The sequence below is a fragment of the Scyliorhinus torazame genome, chromosome 19 (assembly GCF_047496885.1).
Source record: "Scyliorhinus torazame isolate Kashiwa2021f chromosome 19, sScyTor2.1, whole genome shotgun sequence".
NCBI lineage: Eukaryota > Metazoa > Chordata > Chondrichthyes > Carcharhiniformes > Scyliorhinidae > Scyliorhinus > Scyliorhinus torazame.
The window spans coordinates 65,121,376-65,144,100 of NC_092725.1; the positions used below are offsets into that span (position 1 = coordinate 65,121,376).

At 47.8% G+C, this 22,725-nt stretch overlaps 1 protein-coding gene across 2 annotated transcripts in view; it reads left to right on the plus strand.

Annotated features, from left to right (window-relative positions):
- Positions 1-22,725, plus strand: part of LOC140396179 (metabotropic glutamate receptor 8) — a 707,540-nt gene that overhangs the window by 669,376 nt on the left and 15,439 nt on the right. For both annotated transcript variants that reach the window (XM_072484442.1, XM_072484443.1), the window contains one exon: positions 21,824-22,070. In XM_072484442.1, coding sequence (XP_072340543.1) covers positions 21,824-22,070 — 247 coding nt within the window. The remainder of the gene's footprint in view (positions 1-21,823; positions 22,071-22,725) is intronic.

Below are 22,725 nucleotides of genomic sequence, written 5' to 3' on the forward strand. Positions count from 1 at the left end.
CCAGAAGGATGTGGAGGCTTTAGAGAGGGTGCAGAAGAGATTTACCAGGATGTTGCCTGGTGTGGAGGGCATAAGCTATGAGGAGAGGTTGAATAAACTCGGTTTGTTCTCACTGAAACAAAGAAAGTTGAGGGGCGACCTGATAGAGGTCTACAAAATTATGGGGGGCATAGACAGAGTGGATAGTCAGAGACTTTTTTCCCAGGGTGGAGGGGTCAATTACTAGGGGGCATAGGTTTAAGGTGCAAGGGGCAAGGTTTAGAGGAGATGTACGAGGCAAGTGGTTTACACAGAGGGTAGTGGGTGCCTGGAATTCGCTGCCGGAAGAGGTGGTGAAAGCAGGGACAATAGTGACGTTTAAGGGGCATCTTGACAAATACATGAATAGGATGGGAATAGAGGGATATGGAGCCCGGAAGTGTAGACGATTTTAGTTTAGACGGGCAGCATGGTCGGCACAGGCCTGGAGGGCTGAAGGGCCTGTTCCTGTGTTGTACTTTTCTTTGTTCTTTTGTTCTTTGTTAACAGTTTTTTTCTGAAGAAGTACAAACAAACACAAGATAGCAGTCGGAATTTAATGTGTCCCTGGAGGTGCCTTTGGAGGCAGGGAAGGAATGCTTGGGTGATCAGATGGGAGATTGCAGATTGTCGTTCCGTCTGGAGGTGGAAAGGCTCCTTGCTATCTTCCTGCTTTGAGGCCCTTCAGTGGCCACTCAAGGACCTTATCCCACTCCCGCTGATATTTAACCAGGGTCAAGGTGGGTGGTAACTCGTCATGCAGAGAGCCTTCTCATTTAGGCACCTTGGGCAGGATTCTCCACTCCCACGCCGGTTGGGAGAATCGCCTGGGCTGCCAAAATTTCCGGGGACGCAGGTCCGACGCCCTCCCGCAATTCTCCCAAGCGGCGGGAACGGCCCGGTCGAGTTTCGCGGGCCGCAGGCCGGAGAATCGCCGGAGACACCGAAAATTGCGATTCTCCGGCACCCCCGCTATTCTGAGGCCCGGATGGGCCGAGCGGCCAGGCCAAAACGGCGGGTTCCCCCAGGCGCCGTCCACACCTGGTCGCTGCAGTCGTGGGCGGTGCGTGAACGCTGGGGGGGGGGCGGCCTGTGGGGGGGCGAGGAGGGGATCCTGCACCGGGCTTTACCTGGAATGTGGGGTGGCCCGCGATCGGTGCCCACCGATCGTCGGGCCGTCCTCTCTGAAGGAGGACCTCCTTCCTTCCGCGGCCCCGCAAGATCCGTCCCCCATCTTCTTGCGGGGCGGACTTCACGACGGCGCGGCCACTTCGGCGTGGGAGTGGAGAATCCCGCCCCCTACGTCCAAGTGCCTCACTAAGATAGTGCTGGGGCTGGGTCCACAGGTTAGCTGGTGAAGTACGAACCACAGCCAGAAGTTAATAGTTATTATTGTACAGAATAATAAAACAGATTTGTACCATCCACAACCGTGTTGGTTCGTTTGTGTATCGGAACACCCAACACGACAGACATCGGGAACTGCATCGTCCACAGGACCACTCCCCCAATTGGCAGCCCCCCAACCTCTGTACTCCATCCTACCCCATTTACCTGAGTAGAGAGAATCTATCAGTCGCCTCTGCACAGGCTCCTGTGCAATAGCGGCAGTGGCCATAGCTTCCAATGACCCTACCAATCCTGGAGCCGGCATTGTCCAGCAATCCGCGGGGACAGGATTGCCATCCTACGGTGGGAAATGCAACAATTTAATAACCCTTGGGACAGGGCTCCCACTGCCAATTCGGAACTTCATTTACTTGGGGTTCCCAGAGATCAGGGGCGGGATTCTTCGAGCCTCCACACCAAAACCGCGATCGGTGTGGGGCCAGAGAATGGGCGTTATTGCCGAAACTTGGTGGGATGCTGCTCCCGCGATCCGCGTGCGTGGTATACACAGCGCGGTAGAGAGCCATTGACAGAGGCCCCCGTGGAGATTCTCCAGGGACAACTGGCTGAGTTCCCGACGGCGTGGTTTCTAACCACATTTTGCCTGTCGGGAACGGCCGATGGTGGCTGCGGGCTCAGTCCGCAGCCGCCCTGGCCGGGGGCGGGGGGATCCTTCACCGGGGGGGCCTCACAGACGGCTAGGGGGGGCGATTGGGTTGCACCAATCCGCGGGCATGTGTGCTCTTGCGGGGGGGCTATATTTTTGGTACCGCTCCGTGGTCCGAGTCCGCCATCGTGACCGGAAATGCAGCGCCCTGTATCGGGGTTCTGCCAGCCCCCTGCAGGTTGTAGAATCACTCTAAACTTTCTTAAGGACAGTGTAGAGTGAAACGCCGTCGTTCTGGCGCTGGCGTGGAGACAGAGCCCCATTATTGAAGAATCCCGCCCCTGGTTGGCATGGGAACCACAATTTTCACAGTAACATCATTACAGTGTTAATGTATGCCTACTTGAGACGGTAGTTCAGTGGTTAACACTGTTGTTTCACAGCGCCAGGGTCCCAGGTTCGAATCCCGTCTTGGGTCACTGTCTGTGCAGAGTCTGCACGTTCTCCCCGTTGTGTGTGGGTTCCCTCCGGGTGCTCCGGTTTCCTCCCACAAGCCCTGAAAGACGTGCTGTTAGGTGAACTGGACATTCTGAATTCTCCCTCTGTGTACCCAAACAGGCGCCGGAGTGTGGCAACTAGGGGGTTTTCACAGTGACTTCATTACAGTGTTAATCTATTTGAGACAATATTTGAGACAATAATAAAGATTGTTCTTGTAATATATAATTATATAATAAAATTGTTCTGCAAATGACTGCCCCCTGTCCTACCCACATTAAATTCCACCCAATACGTGAACAAAATGAATGCGTGAATAGGATTAGGTGTTAAAATAGAATAGCACAGGACAGAGAGAAGCTTGACCCCTCGAGTCTCCACTGGCTCTTTTAAAGTGCCATCCAGTTAGCCCCCACATCCCCCACAGTGTGGCCACGTCCTTGCAATTTCTCTCTTTCAAAGATTTATCCTTTTGAGGGGAACTGCTCATTTGCACCCTATCAGACAGTACATTGCAAACCCTAACTACCCACGGACAAGAGTTTTTTTCCCTTTGGTCACCTCTGCTTCTTTTGCTAGTTCGCCGCCCCATCACGGGTGTGGTTACTGAGCCAAGTTTCTCAATTTCTCGGAGCACATTGCAGTCTGAGCTATTGAAGAAGCCTTTCCCTGCTGTGCTTTTCTCCCCTTCCATCTTAGCACCTAGCACCTGAGTCCCATGTAAAAAGTATATTGAGAGGCTAAACTCAAAAATTACACAGTGCAGTACATTTGGCTAGTTTATTTTGAATTCACTAACTACTTTAGCAAACGGTTAACCTTAATTTTAAAGATAGTCAAGTCTGCATTAAATGGGAAAAGTCCTTGGTATAAATGTCCAAAAGCATTAATATGCTGTAAGATTCATGTCACGACATAATTTCCAAGCTCTTTATGTGATTTCAAAATTGTTCTCAACACTGAATGGACCCACGTGCATCGTACCTTTCACAAAATAATAATTGTGTGCGGTGTTTTAAAATGAATGCCACTTTACAATTTAGCATTTAGGAGATTTGAAAATCTGTGTTTACTTTGTGTTTAGCTCCCTCTGCTAATCTTTATTGCACTGAACCAATTAATGGTGTACCTTGGCTAGAGGTGGAGTTTCCCATGCCAGCAATAGCCCTTTTTGTGCTGGAACATAGGGCCATCCAGCTGTTACACATTCATTCCCATAACACTTAGTTTGCCCATTTGGCCTAATCATGCCTGTTTTGAATTGAATTCATAAAATTATAATTTCAACCATGAATTTTATCTCGTTAACACTTTTTGGCAATCCACATGTGAGGATTGTTACATTTGCAGCATAGTCTGCAGGCATTCACACGGTTATAGTGGATGCAGAATGGTTTTAGGATTTATTGTAATTCAAAATCTCAACCTTGGCTCAGTTGGTCACACACTTATAGAATCATAGAATTTACAGTGCAGAAGGGGGCCATTCGGCACATCGAGTCTGCACCGGCCCTTACAAAGAGCACCCTACTCAAGCCCACATATCTACCCTATCCCCGTAACCCAGTAACCCCCACTTAGCCTTTTTGGACACTAAGGGCAATTTAGCATGGCCAATCCACCTAACCCGCACATAGAACATAGAACATAGAACGATACAGCGCAGTACAGGCCCTTCGGCCCACGATGTTGCACCGACATGGGAAGTCAGAAAACAAAAGCCATCTAACCTACGCTATGCCATTATCATCCATATGCTTATCCAATAAACTTTTAAATGCCCTCAATGTTGGCGAGTTCACTACTATTGCAGGTAGGGCATTCCACGGCCTCACCACTCTTTGCGTAAAGAACCTACCTCTGACCTCTGTCCTATATCTATTACCCCTCAGTTTAAGGCTATGTCCCCTCATGCTAGCCATTTCCATCCGCGGGAGAAGGCTCTCACTGTCCACCCTATCTAACCCTCTGATCATTTTGTATGCCTCTATTAAGTCTCCTCTTAACCTTCTTCTCTCTAACGAAAACAACCTCAAGTCCATCAGCCTTTCCTCATAAGATTTTCCCTCTATACCAGGCAACATCTTGGTAAATCTCCTCTGCACCCGTTCCAAAGCTTCCACGTCCTTCCTATAATGAGGTGACCAGAACTGTACGCAATACTCCAAATGCGGCCGTACCAGAGTTTTGTACAGCTGCAACATGACTTCATGACTCCGGAACTCAATCCCTCTACCAATAAAGGCCAACACACCATAGGCCTTCTTCACAATCCTATCAACCTGGGTGGCAACTTTCAGGGATCTATGTACATGGACACCGAGATCCCTCTGCTCATCCACACTTCCAAGAATTTTACCATTAGCCAAATATTCCGCATTCCTGTTATTCCTTCCAAAGTGAATCACCTCACACTTCTCTACATTAAACTCCATTTGCCACCTCTCAGCCCAGCTCTGCAGCTTATCTATGTCCCTCTGTAACCTGCAACATCCTTCCGCACTGTCGACAACACCACCGACTTTAGTGTCGTCTGCAAATTTACTCACCCACCCTTCTGCGCCCTCCTCTAGGTCATTTATAAAAATGACAAACAGCAACGGCCCCAGAACAGATACTTGTGGTACGCCACTTGTAACTGAACTCCATTCTGAACATTTCCCATCAACCACCACCCTCTGTCTTCTTTCAGCTAGCCAATTTCTGATCCACATCTCTAAATCATCCTCAATCCCCAGCCTCCGTATTTTCTGCAATAGCCGACCGTGGGGAACCTTATCAAACGCTTTACTGAAATCCATATACACCACATCAACTGCTCTACCCTCGTCTACCTGTTCAGTCACCTTCTCAAAGAACTCGATAAGGTTTGTGAGGCATGACCTACCCTTCACAAAGCCATGCTGACTATCCCTAATCATATCATTCCTATCTAGATGATTATAAATCTTGTCTCTTATAATCCCCTCCAAGACTTTACCTACAACAGACGTGAGGCTCACCGGTCTATAGTTGCCGGGGGTTGTCTCTACTCCCCTTCTTGAACAAAGGGACCACATTCGCTATCCTCCAGTCCTCTGGCACTATTCCTGTAGCCAATGATGACATAAAAATCAAAGCCAAAGGCTCAGCAAACTCTTCCCTGGCTTCCCAGAGAATCCTAGGATAAATCCCATCAGGCCCCGGGGACTTATCTATTTTCAGCCTGTCCAGAATTGCCAACACCTCTTCCCTACGTACCTCAATGCCATCTATTCTAATAGCCTGGGTCTCAGCATTCTCCTCCACAACATTCTCTTTTTCCTGAGTGAATACTGACGAAAAATATTCATTTAGTATCTCGCCTATCTCTTCAGACTTCACACACAACTTCCCATCCCTGTCCTTGACTGGCCCTACTCTTACCCTAGTCATTCTTTTATTCCTGACATACCTAGAAAGCTTTTGGGTTTTCCTTGATCCTACCTGCCAAATACTTCTCATGTCCCCTCCTTGCTCGTCTTAGCTCTCTCTTTAGATCCTTCCTCGCTACCTTGTAACTATCAAGCGCCCCAACTGAAACTTCAAACCTCATCTTCACATAGGCCTCCTTCTTCCTCTTAACAAGAGATTCCACTTCTTTGGTAAACCACGGTTCCCTCGCTCGATGCCTTCCTCCCTGCCTGACCGGTACATACTTATCAAGAACACGCAGTAGCTGTTCCTTGAACAAGCTCCACATATCCAGTGTGCCCAACACTTGCAGCCTACTTCTCCAACCTACCCCTCCCAAGTCATGTCTAATGGCATCATAATTGCCCTTCCCCCAGCTATAACTCTTGCCCTGCGGGGTATACTTATCCCTTTCCATCACTAACGTAAACGTCACCGAATTGTGGTCAGTGTCCCCAAAGTGCTCACCTACCTCCAAATCTAACACCTGGCCTGGTTCATTACCCAGTCCCAAATCCAATGTGGCCTCGCCTCTTGTTGGCCTGTCAACATATTGTGTCAGGAAACCCTCCTGCACACATTGTACAAAAAACGACCCATCTAATGTACTCGAACTATATCTTTTCCAGTCAATATTTGGAAAGTTAAAGTCTCCCATAATAACTACCCTGTTACTTTCGCTCTTATCCAGAATCATCTTCGCCATCCTTTCCTCTACATCCCTAGAACTATTAGGAGGCCTATAGAAAACTCCCAACAGGGTGACCTCTCCTTTCCTGTTTCTAACCTCAGCCCATACTATCTCGGAAGAAGAGTCCCCATCTAGCATCCTCTCCGCCACCGTAATACTGTTCTTGACTAGCAGCGCCACACCTCCCCCTCTTTTGCCTCCTTCTCTGAGCTTACTAAAACACCTAAACCCCGGAACCTTCAACAACCATTCCTGTCCCTGCTCTATCCACTTCTCCGAAATGGCCACAACATCGAAGTCCCAGGTACCAACCCATGCTGCCAGTTCCCCTACCTTATTTCGTATACTCCTGGCATTGAAGTAGACACACTTCAAACCACCTACCTGAACACTGGCCCCCTCCTGCGAAGTCAAATCTGTGCTCCTGGCCTCTATACTCTCAATCTCCCGTACCCTAAAACTACAATCCAGGTTCCCATGCCCCTGCTGCATTAGTTTAAACCCCCCCAAAGAACACGAACAAATCTCCCCCCCAGGATATTTGTGCCCCTCAGGTTCAGATGTAAACCATCCTGTCTGTAGAGGTCCCACCTTCCCCAGAAAGAGCCCCAGTTATCCAGAAATCTGAATCCCTCCCGCCTGCACCATCCCTGTAGCCACGTGTTTAATTGCTCTCTCTCCCTATTCCTCATCTCATTATCACGTGGCACGGGCAACAACCCAGAGATAACAACTCTGTTTGTTCTCGTTCTGAGCTTCCATCCTAGCTCCCTGAAAGCCTGCCTGACATCCTTGTCCCCTTTCCTACCTATGTCGTTAGTGCCAATGTGGACCACGACTTGGGACTGCTCCCCCTCCCCCTTAAGGACCCGGAAAACACGATCCGAGACATCACGTACCATTGCACCTGGGAGGCAACATACCAAACGTGAGTCTCTCTCGCTCCCACAAAATCTCCTATCTGTGCCCCTGACTATCGAGTCCCCAATTACTAATGCTCTGCTCCTCTCCCCCCTTTCCCTCTGAGCAACAGGGACAGACTCCGTGCCAGAGGCCCATACCCCATTGCTTACCCCTGGTAAGTCGTCCCCCCCACAAGTATCCAAAGCGGTATACTTGTTACTCAGGGGAACGACCGCAGGGGATCCCTGCACTGACTGCTTCTTCCCAGTCCCTCTTACAGTTACCCATCTATCTCCAATCTTTGGTGTAACTAATTCCCTGAAGCTGCTATCTATGACCCCCTCTGCCTCCCGAATGATCCGAAGTTCATCCAACTCCAGCTCCAGTTCCCTAACTCGGTCTTGGAGGAGCTATAGATGGCTGCACTTCCTGCAGGTAAAATCAGCAGGGACACTAACGGCATCCCTCACCTCAAACATCCTGCAAGAGGAACATTGCACTACCTTCCCTGCCATCCCTCTAACTTCCAACCAAGTTCTGGTTAATAAATAAAAAATTTTTTAAAAAATAATATAATATGGCACTTACCTCACACCAATGGGTCTTATTATTAGGTTAGAGGAGGAGGGCGGGTGGGAGACACTACACGTGTAGTGTCTCTTTGGACTGTGGGAGGAAACCGGAGCATCCGGAGGAAACCCACACAGCCACGTGCAGTCTCCGCACAGACAGTGACCCAGCCGGGAATCGAACCTGGGACCCTGGAGCTGTGAAGCAATTGTATTAACCACTGTGCTATCATGCTACCGGTGTCCATGTACATAGATCCCTGAAAGATGCCACTCAGGTTGAGAGGGTTGTTCAGAAGGCGTACGGTGTGTTAGCTTTTATTGGTAGAGTGACTGAGTTTTGGAGCCATGAGGTCATGTTGCAGCTGTACAAAACTCTGGTGCGGCCACATTTGGAGTATTGCGTGCAATTCTGGTCGCCGCATTATAGGAAGGATGTGGAAGCATTGGAAAGAGTGCAGAAGAGATTTACCAGAATGTTGCCTGGTATGGAGGGAAGATCTTGGGCGAAATTCTCCGGAAACAGCGCGATGTCCGCCGACTGGCGCCCAAAACGGCGCAAATCAGACGGGCATCGCACCGCTACAAAGGTGCGGAATGCTCCGCATCTTTGGGGGCCGAGCCCCAACATTGAGGGGCTAGGTTGGCGCCGGACGAATTTCCGTCCCGCCAGCTGGCGGAAAAGGCCTTTGGTGCCCCGCCAGCTGGCGCGGAAATGACATCTCCGGTCGGCGCATGCGCGGGAGCGTCAGCGGCCGCTGACAGCTTCCCACGCATGCGCAGTGGAGGGAGTCTCTTCTGCCTCCGCCATGGTGGAGACCGTGGCGGAGGCGGAAGGGAAAGAGTGCCCCCACGGCACAGGCCCGCCCACGGATCGGTGGGCCCCGATCGCGGGCCAGGCCACCGTGGGGGCACCCCTCTGGGCCAGATCGCCCCGCGCCCCCCCCAGGACCCCGGAGCCCGCCCGCGCCACCTTGTCACGCTGGTAAGGTAGGTGGTTTAATTTACGCGGGCGGGACAGGCATTTTAGCGGCGGGACTTCGGCCCATCCGGGCCGGAGAATCGAGCGGGGGGGCCCGCCAACCGGCGCAGCGCGATTCCTGCCCCCGCCGAATCTCTGGTGCCGGAGACTTTGGCAAACGGCGGGGGTGGGATTCACTGCACTGTTGGAATAACCATATTTTGGATGAGAGCTTAAACCAAGAACCCCCCAGGGGCCTTGACAGGATATGGGGATAGTGCAAGGGGTTTGTCTTTTCATCAGAACTGAGACAGGGAAGATCTGTTGGATATTATACTGTAGCTGGAAGAGATTGCAACAAAAGTGCAGCAATCATAAGAACAAGAGCTCGATTATCAAGTGCGGGGGAGGGGGAAGGATTGTTTTTGCATTGAGCCAAAAATGTATGGGATATTTTTTTTAAAGGGTCAAGGTGGAGAAGAAAGGTCACAGTTTAAAGTTGTTGAACCGAGTGTTGAGTTACAAGGGCTGTGACGTGCCGAATTGGAAGATGAGATGCTGCACCTGCAGCTTGTGTTGAGTATCCAAGGAAGGACGTGTGGGCCCAAGAGCAAGAACAGGGGCTGGTTTAGCACAGTTGGCTAAACAGCTGGCTTGTAATGCAGAACAAGTCCAGCAGCGCGTGTTCAATTCCCATTCCAGCCTCCCCGAACAGGCGCCGGAATGTGGCGACTCGGGACTTTTCACTTAATTGAAGCCTACTTGTGACAATAAGCAATTATTATTAAGATACTGAGTTAAGATGGCAAGCAACAGGAAGGTTGGGGTCATACTTGCAGACTAATTAAAGGTGTTCCGCAAAGTGATCACCCTATCTGCATTTAGTCTCCCCAATCTAGAGGAGACCACATTGGGAGCAGTGAATACAGCAGACAAAATTGATCTAAAACTCTGCTTAACATGAAAGGATTGTTTGGAGCCTTGGGCAGTGAAGAGGTAAAAGGGCAGGTGCTGCACTTCCTGCAATCTTTTTCTCAATGATAGCTGCACTTTTTTTGAAATTTCTTCCAGCTACAGCCTGATAGCCAACAGATTTTCCCTCTCAGTTCTGAAGAGCCAAGCAGACTCGAAACATTAACTCTGTTTCTCGCTCCCTACAAATGCTGCCAGACCTGCTGAGGTTTTTCAACTTTCTATGTTTGCACAGTGGTTAGCACTGCTGCTTCACAGCACCAGGTTCCCAGGTTCAGTTCCGGCCTTGGGTAACTGTCTGTGTGGAGTTTGCCTGTTCTCCCCGTGTCTGCGTGGGTTTCCTCCGGCTGCTCCGGTTTCCTCCCACAGTCCAAAGATGTGCAGGTACGTGGATTGGCCATGCTGAATTGCCCCTTAGTGACCAAAGATGTGCAGCTTAGATGGAGTTACGGGGATAGGACAGAGGAGTGGGCCTAGGTAGGATGCACTTTCAGAGGGTCAGTACAAACTCAATGGGCTGAATGGCCTCCTTCTGCACTTTAAGAATTATATGGTTCTATGGCTCCATGGTTTCAGATTCCCAGCATCCGCAGTATGTTGCTCATTTTAGATGATCAGGTTTGTTCTGTTTGCAGGCACGATGGGCTGAATGGCTTACTGCTACTTTTATTTCCTCTGTTCCTAAGCTCCAATCTGACTTCTTAGGTTGCGGGCAGGGGAGGGGAAGGGGTTGGCGCCAACGATCCCGTGGTCCGACTTGAAGATGAGCAGGGCAATTCTCCTGGTGTCTTGGCAAACATTGATCTCTCAACCAACATCACCAAAACAGGTTACCTGATTGCTGCTTGGTGGGTTTTGCTGATGCACAGATTGTGTCTTGCGTTTGCCTGCAAAACGATAGTCCAAGCAGTTAAGCGCTTTAGGATGTTCTGAGGCCATTAAACTTACTTTGAAACTATCGGAACACAATTCATTTCTTTCTCTCAATTTCTCACTGACTAATTACCCATCGCCGCTGAGTGGTTTTCCTTGCTTTTAAAAGCTGAATGAAGGTAGTAATTTCCCTTTTTGTGAGAAGTAAGGCAGAATGGAGGGCTGAGAATTGGGTGGGGAAAGGAGAAATAATCAGCATTAATTGCTCATTGTGCCTCGATTTGTCTCCCTTCCACAATCAATAGGGTATTAAGGGGAAAACAGGGTGGATTGGGTTGAAATATTCCCCATGCAAACCGAGGCTGAATGCATTAGCATTAAATTCCTTTGTTTCGTCTAACTTGACAACCGGAAATACATTTATACTTCAGTGAATGTAGTGGACTGAGGAAGTTAATTTAAAATTTTTGTCCGTGCACTAATCTTCAAACAGCACAGTTCAAGGTATGATTTTCTTTGACTGATGCACAGGCCCCACCACTTCCAATGTCCATGCTTACCAAAGACAGCCACCTACATCAGCAATTGGCAATGACCATTTGCCCTCACCATGAAAGTAGTAGGCAGGCTGACTATTTCATTCAGTTTAGTAGTTAACATATTAAAAGCTCTGTGGTGTTCAAGTCCAAGGATGGTTAGCGTAGTGCTCACAAAGACCACAACTAGCTTTTGTATTGAACAAATCTAAAGATTTATTGACACTACTTAATTGAATTTGACCTCTTATTTCTATATAATAAACAATTGACAATGAATATATAATCTCCATTCATCTACCACTAATCTCTGCATTAATACAATATCTATGATCTGCTCTCACACAGACTAGCTTTCCTACAGTCTTTCTCCTAGCCATCTCCTCAACACTCTCCCAGAAGGCTTAGCATCAATGCTTTATATAGTTCTGCATCTAGCTCCCTTTAGTGGTTGATTCAGACATAACATTAACCCTTACAGTTCTGGACATTTCTTATAATGTTACAAGCTCCACCGACTTGAGGTAAAGTCGGTTCTTCATGCAGATTCAGTCAACCGTTGCCATTCTGAACAATGATCACACATCAGTTATTTCTCTGAAACAACCTATTTCAGCTTTTGTGTGCGCTGCCAAGACGGCGTAAGTCAGACCCCACAAACACGCTTGCTATATTTGGTGGGGATTGCACCTTCTTACATTTTTGAAAGATATTCCTGTCTTCAAGTAAACAAAATGTCTCCAAGAAGATAAAGAACAGGGCTATTTGATGTTCTTGTGTGCAATTGAGGAATAACCACGGGGGAGAATGGTGTGTTTAGGTCAAACTGTGTTCAGGCAAACTCTGATGGGTGATCAAAAAGTAGAACCATGGCATCTTTTGGAAATTGCACTTAGTGCGCGCACAGTGGGTGAAGCTATGAGTGGTAACTGACACAGCCATGGTCATTATCACCTCTCGCTTCTGTTTCACACTGCCCTCCACTCATGCTGTTTCCTCCAATCTTCAAACTTACGGCTCTGCTCAAATCGTATTCCAGAAAGTCAAAACTATTAATCAAGTGACACTGAAATGAATCCTGTGCTATCATTTTGTAAGTTTATTGGACAATGGAGGTCATTTTTAACTTTACTGTGGGAACTAGCTGAGTGGTAGCCTGTCTGATACAAGATGTGCCTCGTATCCATTTCAATGAATATCCGGGGATTTTGGAGTGATTGTACAATCTGCTCTGCCAGATTAGCGGCCAGGCAGAGAAGGTTAAAATTACTCTGTCTTTTCAACTTGACAACTTGTTTCTGATAAAACCTCAGCTTGCTAAAAATATAGGCAAGGAGCAATAATTGTTTCCTTCAAATTGTAAATGTAACTTTGCTCAGAATTGTTCCTGTTTGGTCACAATCAAACTATTCTAAATCTATTGCACCCAGCAAGAGAAGCAGGCTTTCAGGAAGACTGTTGTTAATAGACATGTTTAGTGCTGATCATCTCTCCAAACATGGCAGCAAGAATTCAGCAGTGAACCTGTAACGCAGGAGGAATGTAGATGAAAACGTTATGTTCCCTTCCTGCTATTTTAAACCCTCTTAAAGTGCGCGGGTGCCTGGAGGCGGTTTAAAATTGTGATAATCAATTGGGCTTAATACAACACACAGAGGGACAGTTTGAAGAAACCACAAGTCCTTCATTAATTCCCCTCCACTTGCCTCACGGAGCTGAGGACCCGGGATTTGATCCCGGCCCCAGGCCACTGTCTTGTGTGGAGTTTGCACATTCTCCCTGTGTCTGCATGGGTCACACTCCCACAACCCAAAGATGTGCAGGGTCGGTCGATTGGCCATGCTAAATTGCCCCTTAATTGGAAAAAAATTGAACTGGGTACTCTAAATTACAAAATAATTAATTTCCCTCCACTTCCTACTGCTTCTCACCCATTTACTATGATCATCTATATTGGTTCAGGACACATCATCCCCATCTGCTAGTATCTAATACTCTGCTCTATAACTCTGATCTAACTCCCAGCTACAGACACTCTGGACTGTAATTTTGGAAGCTACATTTCTGTAGAGTCCACTCATGATTGTTTTCACATTCCTGACTAGGAGTTTTGATTGCTGTAAAATGAGAAGATCGTAGAATCATACAATACAGAAGACCATTCAATCCATCATGTCTGTGCTGGAACTTAAAATAACTATTTGTCCCTACTCATTCATTATTGACCTTTTATTGTTTGTTCTCAAGTTACTTGTAATTCAATTCTGAAACTTTTCATTGAATCTGCTTTCAGAATCCTTTCAGACAGTGTTTGTTCATAATAATAAAAATCCCCTCCCATCTTTCCTCTGCTTCCCTCGCTAGTTATCTTGCTTCTGTGTCCTTTGGTTACTGACTCTTCTGTCAGTAGAAAGAGTTTCCCCTTATGGGGTCTATCAAAATCCAATTTTTAATCAGTAAAGGAATCACGGGAAAGAGGAGTTGAGGATTATCTCATCAGATCAGTCATGATCTCATTGCATGGCAGAGCAGACTCGATGGGCTGAATGGCCTACTTCTGCTCCAGTGTCTTCTGGTCATATGGTCTTAAAAACCCCACAAGTGTTTTTCTTTTGTTAATCTAGCAAACAAAGGAAAGATGTGAATGACAAGGTTGCAAATTATTAAGACAAGAAGGTTGTAAAGGAAACAAAAAGTAAAACATTGGCAAAGTTCCTTGTTTGGACGTTTGGAAGTTGAATCAATTCATAAAATCTACTCGCTCCTTGCTTTTACATTGTGGATGTGGGTCTTGCTGCCTCTGCAAAGTCTTATCTCTATAGCTGAAAGTTAGGTTGTGCCAATATTTTCTCATAAGGAATTATAGAGTATTCACTGATTTGTATTTATGTTCTACATTTCTTCTGCAGAAAATGTGTATTTTTGAAATCCACAGACTGAATACATAATTGATGTGGGATTCACTTAAATGACTAGGACTGAGTTTATCTATAAAAAGTGAAGGAGCCACTCCATGGGAATAGTCTTTGAGAATTCTTTGTTTCTGCATTCTTATTCTCCAGTAAGTGAAAATCAAAAATCTAAAAGAGAAGGACAATGGGATTCATTGATAATGATTCCATTGGAATCCTGGGGCGAAATTCTCTGCAATCGGCGCAATGTCCGCCGACCGGCGCAAAAAACGGCGTGAACCTATCCTTCTAGCAGCGAAACTAAGAGGTCTAAAAATTGATAAATCTCCGGGCCCAGATGGGCTACATCCTAGAGTTCTAAAAGAGATAGCTGAAGAAATAGTGGAGGCGTTAGTTATGATCTTTCAAAAGTCACTGGAGTCAGGGAAAGTCCCAGAGGATTGGAAAATCGCTGTTGTAACCCCACTGTTCAAGAAGAGAACAAGGAAAAAGATGGAAAATTATAGGCCAATTAGCCTAACCTCGGTTGTTGGCAAGATTCTAGAATCCATTGTTCAGGATGAGATTTCTAAATTCTTGGAAGTGCAGGGTCGGATTAGGACAAGTCAGCATTAGTAAGGGGAGGTCGTACCTGACAAACCTGTTAGAGTTCTTTGAAGAGATAACAAATAGGTTAGACCAAGGAGAGCCAATGGATGTTATCTATCTTGACTTCCAAAAGGCCTTTGATAAGGTGCCTCACGGGAGACTGCTGAGTAAAATAAGGGCCCATGGTATTCGAGGCAAGGTACTAACATGGATTGACGATTGGCTGTCAGGCAGAAGGCAGAGAGTTGGGATAAAAGGTTCTTTTTCGGAATGGCAACCGGTGCCGAGTGGTGTCCCGCAGGGTTCAGTGTTGGGGCCACAGCTGTTCTCTTTATATATTAACGATCTAGATGACAGGACTGGGGGCATTCTGGCTAGGTTTGCCGATGATACAAAGATAGGTGGAGGGGCAGGTAGTATGGAGGAGGTGGGGAGGCTGCAGAAAGATTTAGACAGTTTAGGAGAGTGGTCCAAGAAATAGCTGATGAAATTCAACGTGGGCAAGTATGAGGTCTTGCACTTTGGAAAAAAGAATAGAGGCATGGACTATTTTCTAAACGGTGACAAAATTCATAATGCAAAGGGACTTGGGAGTCCTAGTCCAGGATTCTCTAAAGGTAAACTTGCAGGTTGAGTCCGTAATTAAGAAAGCAAATGCAATGTTGTCATTCATCTCAAGAGGCTTGGACTATAAAAGCAGGGATGTACTTCTGAAGCTTTATAAAGCATTAGTTAGGCCCCATTTAGAATACTGTGAGCAATTTTGGGCCCCACACCTCAGGAAGGACATACTGGCACTGGAGCGGGTCCAGCGGAGATTCACACGGATGATCCCAGGAATGGTAGGCCTAACATACGATGAATGTCTGAGGATCCTGGGATTATATTCATTGGAGTTTAGGAGGTTGAGGGGAGATCTAATAGAAACTTACAAGATAATGAATGGCTTAGATAGGGTGGATGTAGGGAAGTTGTTTCCATTAGCAGGGGAGACTAGGACCCGGGGGCACAGCCTTAGAATAAAAGGGAGTCACTTTAGAACAGAGATGAGGAGAAATTTCTTCAGCCAGAGAGTGGTGGGTATGTGGAATTCATTGCCACAGAGGGCGGTGGAGGCCGGGACGTTGATTGTCTTTAAGACAGAAGTTGATAAATTCTTGATTTCTCGAGGAATTAAGGGCTATGGAGAGAGAGCGGGTAAATGGAGTTGAAATCAGCCATGATTGAATGGTGGAGTGGATCGATGGGCCGAATGGCCTTACTTCCGCTCCTATGTCTTATGGTCTTATGGAATCCTGGGGCGAAATTCTCTGCAATCGGTGCGATTCCGCCGACCGGTGCCCAAAACGGCGCGAATCGTCCGGCATCGTGCCGCCCCAAAGGTGCGGAATCCTCCGCATCTTGAGCGGCCGAGCCCTAACCTTGAGGGGCTAGGCCCACACCGGACTGATTTCCGCCCTGCCAGCTGGCGGGAAAGGCCTTTGGTGCCCCGTCAGCTGGCGCGGAAATGACATTGCCGGGCGGCGCATACGTGGGAGCGTCAGCGGCCGCTCACGGCATCCCCGCGCATGCGCAGTGGACGGGGTCTCTTACACCTCCGCCATGGTCTACACCATGGCGAAGGCGGAAGGAAAAGAGTGCCCCCACGGCACAGGCCCGCCCGCGTATCGGTGGGCCCTGATCGCGGGCCAGGCCACCGTGGGGGCACCCCCCAGGGCCAGATCGCCCTACGCGCCCCCCAGGACCCCGGAGCCCAGCCGCACCGCCTTGTCCCGCCGGTAAGAGAGGTGATTTAATCCACGCCGGCGGGACAGGCATTCCAGCAGTGGGACTTCGGCCCATCCGGGCCGGAGAATCGCCGGGGGGGGGGGGCCCGCCAACCGGCGCAGCCCAATTCCCGCCCCCGCCGAATATCCGGTGCCGGAGAATTCGGCAACCGGTGGGGGCGGGATTCTCGCCAGCCCCCGGCGATTCTCCGACCCGGATGGGCCGAAGTCCCATATGTTTTTCTATTGGTGTTTCACTTAAAAATAGCAAAGAGAGGGAACGTGAGGTGAAGACTAATTACACCATTAAGGCCCTTCAGAAAACTATAATAACTATATTGGAAAGTGTTATAATCCACGTGGAGGTCACAGAATAAGGATTATCAGATTATCCATGACCTCCACAGAATATGAACTTCCCTGGTAACAGGGCTGGGGGGGACGGGGGGGGAGGGACGGTTTCCCCCTTAACAATGTGAAACCTCACCAGAGATAAACTCCGACCTGGAGTGGGACCCTTCAGGGAGTGGAGGTTATTGCACATCGAAATAAACCAAGTCTTCATGGAATAGCGGAGGTGCCAGTTTTGGCCAATGGAATGGCTTTCGCGAGTGTGGAGTTTGAAGAAAGGAGTGTTATAACTCCCGTGGAGGTCATAGTATAAGGACTATGAGATTGTCTGCGAACTTCCCGGTAATAGGGTGACCGGCGGGGGGGGTTCCTCCTCAACAAGATGAAAAACCACACCTGTATATAAATCCCGACCTGGGTGCAGGTCGGGGAGGGAGACCCTTTGGGGAATGGATGTTAATGTACATTGAAATAAATCCAGGGCTGGATTCTCCGGTCGCCAATGCCGCAATCGCGTTCGCCGATCGGCCGGGGAATCACAGTTCCCGGCCAAATCGGGGGGGGGGGGGGCCGCTGCTTTTGCAATGCTCCGCCCCTCCAAAGCCGGCGCGCGACGTTGCTGGAGGCCCTCCCCGATGCTCCGCCCCAGACAGCGTCGATGGCACATCATCTCATCTGTTGAGAACTCGGCGTGGCGGCTGCGGACTCAGTCCAGCGCCGCCACAGTCGGGGGAGGGCCGATCCACGGGCAGGGAGGGACTTTACCAGGGGCTGGGGGCACTGTGAGAGTGGTGGTCCGGGGTGCGCGAGCCAGCCAAAGGGGGCACTATTTCGCGGGCCGGGTCCATGAGCAGCCTCCGCCATGTACGCCGTGGCCAAGGACCCGGCAATTCTCTGGGCCGTATCGCCAGCTATCGCTGGGTGCTCTACGCTGCTGGCATGCTAGCCCCCAGCCATTTTTTCTGGCGTAAAACACCACCGTTCCACGCCCGGGACATAGCCTCTGAATTGGAGAATCCAATCCCCAGTCTGGATTCTATCTGCTGGTCTGTGTGCGCGATTCTGGCAGATTTTACAGAAAGAGAAAAGGGCTTTCAGATGAGACAATCAATTACATTCCCTGACAAGATCATTTCTCCTATCTCTATCCCAGATCAGTAATTGAGCTAGTTCCTTGTTTAGCGCAGCATTCAGCATTGATCTGATTTTTACTGACACAGTTAAAGAAACAATCTTGCCCTCTAGAACATTTCTTGACCACAGGCTACCCCAGAGTGATTTATACGCGATTGTGGATGTTTTTAAGTGATGCTGTTGTCATGTAGGAAACACGAGCAGGCAAGCTGCACACAGTAAGATCCTGCCAGTTTAACAGCAATGATCAGGCATTCTGAGCGGGACTCTGCGGCTGACGCCATTGTCCTAACCGCCGCAGCCCTGGGGGATTCACTGAGGCTGTATGAGTAGGTGCTGCTCATGGAGGGCCCTGCAGCAGCGGAGCTTGGCCCTGAGGAACAGGAGCCAGCCAGTTCGGGTGGAGAGCCGCTGCCCAACAGGCCGAGGAGGATGTGGGAAGGAGGCGCCACATTTAGGCCTTGTGTGTTCCGGGCATGCCGTCGAAGACCCCGGCTGAGCAGGGAGACCGTACGGCATATCTACTGGATCGTGGCTCATCTGGACCCACCAGGGAAGTAACGGAACATTCCATCAAACCCCAATGGGGCTGGTCCGGCCGTTGGACAACCTTCCCAGGGCCAAGCTGTCACTGCTATTGACAACCCTGCTCAATGAAAGGTTGCAGGCAATAAACAGAATTAAGGCCTCAACCAAGGGCCATTTTTTTTTTATATTACTGGTTATTTTTCAGCATCATACAGGCCTGTCACGGTGACAGGAGCCCAACACTGCTTCGGGGATGGCCTCTCAGTAGAAGGCAAGGAGGCAATCGGATGCTGATTGAAATGGCACCATCAGAGCTCTGCAAAGCTCAAAGATCATGGCTTCAGACATTTGAGTGGAGGGCCTGCCCCTCCACTTTGAGGCCCCACTCATTTCTGACCCTTAGTTTTGGTGTCTTTCACAAAGACCTTTATTATTCTGGCTCTCCTAGGTCTCAGACTCCTTCAGTAGTGCTCACCCGACACATGGGTGGCCAGTCGGACATTCCTGCGAACTGTCCTATTATCCCTCCTTCCTCTCCGTTTCTTCCGCCACCCTTAACTGGATGGGGAATATGGAGGCAGTCCCCACACGTGCCCCTGTCCCAAGTGAGATGGGACACAGAAGTGGTGCCAATGCCCTGAGCCCTTATAATCACTGAAGATTCTGTGCTGAATCTCCAAAAGGAATACATACCAGTGGGAAAGAAGAAATGAAAATGTGAACGGAAAATTGTAGGCAGTTTTAACTTAGGGTAGCGGAACAGGGTTTGCGTTTCCAAGATCTTTTACAGTTTGAATTTATAGCTATCTAAAGATCATTAATAAAATGTATTACCAATCAAGTGATTTGGGGTATACTCTCTGCAAGCCTGTGCTTAGCTGAGTCTTTATGCATTGAACAGGAAAGGATTGCTTCATTAGAGTCTGCTCCTAGGCAGATACATTTGCTGTATCCACATGACTGGATGCTGCAGACAATGACAAATAACCAAATAACTTTTATAGATAATGTATATTTATTTTTTGCCCAAAGGCATGCTTTTCACTTCAGTTAGAATCAGGGATAGCTATTTAAATGTGGAGCAGTGTAATCCTTGAAGTAAAAGTTCAGTGTCTAAACAACTTAAAGTCAACTTGCCAGATGATTATGTCATCAGGGCCTCTTGGTTTCTTTTCTCAACTTCGTCAACACAACCAGGATATTTCCAACTACCGAATTGCAACCATTAAGCTCTTTCAAAAGGTGATTAACATGCCTTTGTCCCCAGTTGGTGACACTGGGAAACGATGATTGAATTGAATTGGAAGATTTAAGATTTGAAAACAATGTTTGTTGTGGATTAAGGATAACTGTGTTCGAAGCTGCGAGAATTATCCACCTTTTGAAAGGTGCCATATCCCCACTCCAATCATGGCCACCTACTTCCACCATCATAATATCGCCAACTCTGCAACTACTTCAGCTCATTTGCTACTGAAACCTTCATCCATGCCTGTGGTTGCTTCAGAATCAGCTAAGCCAATACTCTCCTGATGCTCTCCCATTCTCAACTTGTTAAATTTCAGCTCACTCAGAATTCTGTTGCCCACATTCGAACTCACCCTGTGCTTGCTGACCCACATTGGCTTGAATCCAGGAACAACACAGATTTAAATCTCCCATCAACATTTTCAAATTCATCCTTGGCCTGGCCTTGTAACCAGCCCCAGCCCTGCAGCCCTCCAAGAATTCCGTGTTCTTTCAATTCGGGCCTCTTTTGCATCCCCGATTTTGTTTACACCACCGTTAGCAGCTGTGCCTACGTCCTAAGATCTGGAATTTCACCCCACCACTTCCTTTCCAACTTTACCCCTATTTCCTGACAGTAAGTGGTGGTGATCTGCCCAAGGGCAGATCTTATTTCTCCACACCTGCAGTTTCCCCTTCACTCTCATATGACCGTCCTATTGACAATGTATTTGAAGCATTGAGGAACATGACTGGGGAAAAGAATGCATGAGGTGGTTTCCTGTTGTCTTCATCGTGTATTCGTCAAGGAAACACAAGTCCTCTTCTCCGAGGATCATTCACCTGTAAGCAGTCACGGTCCCTGGAGGTTCCTAGCTTTTCTGCCATCACCACCAAATATTTTCTGGCTCTGCCATTGGTAGTGGCTCAAAATCCTGAGCGTGGATCCTTAACTGGGCCTGGGGTGACTTCTAAAAGATCAGAGATAACCATCCCTAAGGTCCAAAATGTTCCAACAGAAGTCCTCAGAATGATTTGCCACATTGTAGGTGCTATATCAATGCAAGATGTTGGCTTTGAATGGCATAGTATTCTTGTTTTCTTGAATTTCAACAACGTCAGGCAGCCTTCCGAAATTGTTTGATGACAAAGTGTTGTCAATAAGCAGTCTTCTCAAGGCACTGAATTGATCCTCACAAGTAAATGGAGAATATTCGCAATGAAATGTTGTCCTACTGAGCTGCCAAGGTACTTAGAAGCGGAGAATACTGGAAAAAGGCAACAGGCCAGAGCATCTGAAAAAAAAAACAGGAAGGCGAATGTGTTCAGTCACATACGGGATTTTAATTCTGTAAAACCGATGTACAAAGATATTGAGCAAATAATCATTGTGTTGCAGCAGGTTATAGTTGGATTACCCTTGTACGTTAAATCTAAGATGTCCACGCTTGCCACCAATTTCAAGAATGCATCTAATTTGAGAAATTGTAGCTTTTCCAAACATTGTTTCCAATAATAAAGTGGGAGCGTTGCGTGTTTGCAAGACATCACTTTGATTTTAACAGACATTAAACACGGTTAACATGCTAAACTAAAGGAGTTGAGAAAATTATCTTTCAAACATTTATGTGCGAATATTGCATGCTGATTTCTTAGCTATATAACATTTCAATGGCACATAATTAGCTTTTAAAATGCTGAAAATAAACGGATTTCTTCCCTCTTGTATGAATCAATCAATTTCTTCATGCACCAAATCTTTCCACAGTTCCATCAGTGTACAGTCTGTTTGATAGGAGTAATGAATTTGCTTTGTATACATCAGTGCTTCCCAACCTTCAATTAAAATATTTTGTTTTATTTTGCAGATGTACATTCAGACAACAACCCTTACTATTTCCATGAGTTTAAGTGCTTCTGTATCGCTAGGCATGCTGTACATGCCTAAGGTTTATATTATCATCTTTCACCCAGAGCAGAATGTGCAAAAACGCAAGCGTAGCTTCAAGGCGGTGGTGACGGCAGCCACAATGTCAAGCAAGCTGTCACAAAAAGCAAGTGACAGGCCAAATGGAGAGGTCAAAACTGAACTCTGTGAAAGCCTTGAAACCAACAGTAAGTACAATTTTAATCATGTCTTGTTCTTGTACACAATGAAACACAAATAGAGAGCTCTTAAAAATCTCTATCATCTGGTCTCTATAGAGTCGGTTTATTGGTTGTGAGGCATATTGATTTTAGAAACATAACAAAGGATGAATGCTATCATTTTGTCATCTGCACTTTGCCAGATTGTCAGAATGCACAAAATGGACAGACTGACAGAATCAGAGATAGAGGGCGCAAATTAACATGCAAAAAACAGAGTCCCGTTTTCGGCGTGTATAGCGGGGAGCTTCTCGGCGCTTTCAGCACCGAGAATGACTCCGCTATCAAATGGGTCTCTCGGCTTTTTTTGACCTTGGTGAGCAATGCCCCACCAAGGCCGCACTTACCTCATTTCCTGCAGCAGGAAGAGAGATCGGGGTGCCATTTTTAAATGCTGCCCCCATCTCCCGACCTCTCTTGCACACCCCACCGCAGCCTCTGGACCCCCCTCACTGCGCCAGCTTAACTCTTAGAGACGGGGTCATCCAGTCCAGTGCACCCCCCCCTCACTCCACCTCAGGGCACCCTCGGACCTGATCCCTGCTGTCGTGTTATTCACCCTGGGGTAACACGGACTGCAACAGGATGCAGATGAACTGCGAAGCATACACCAAACATAGGC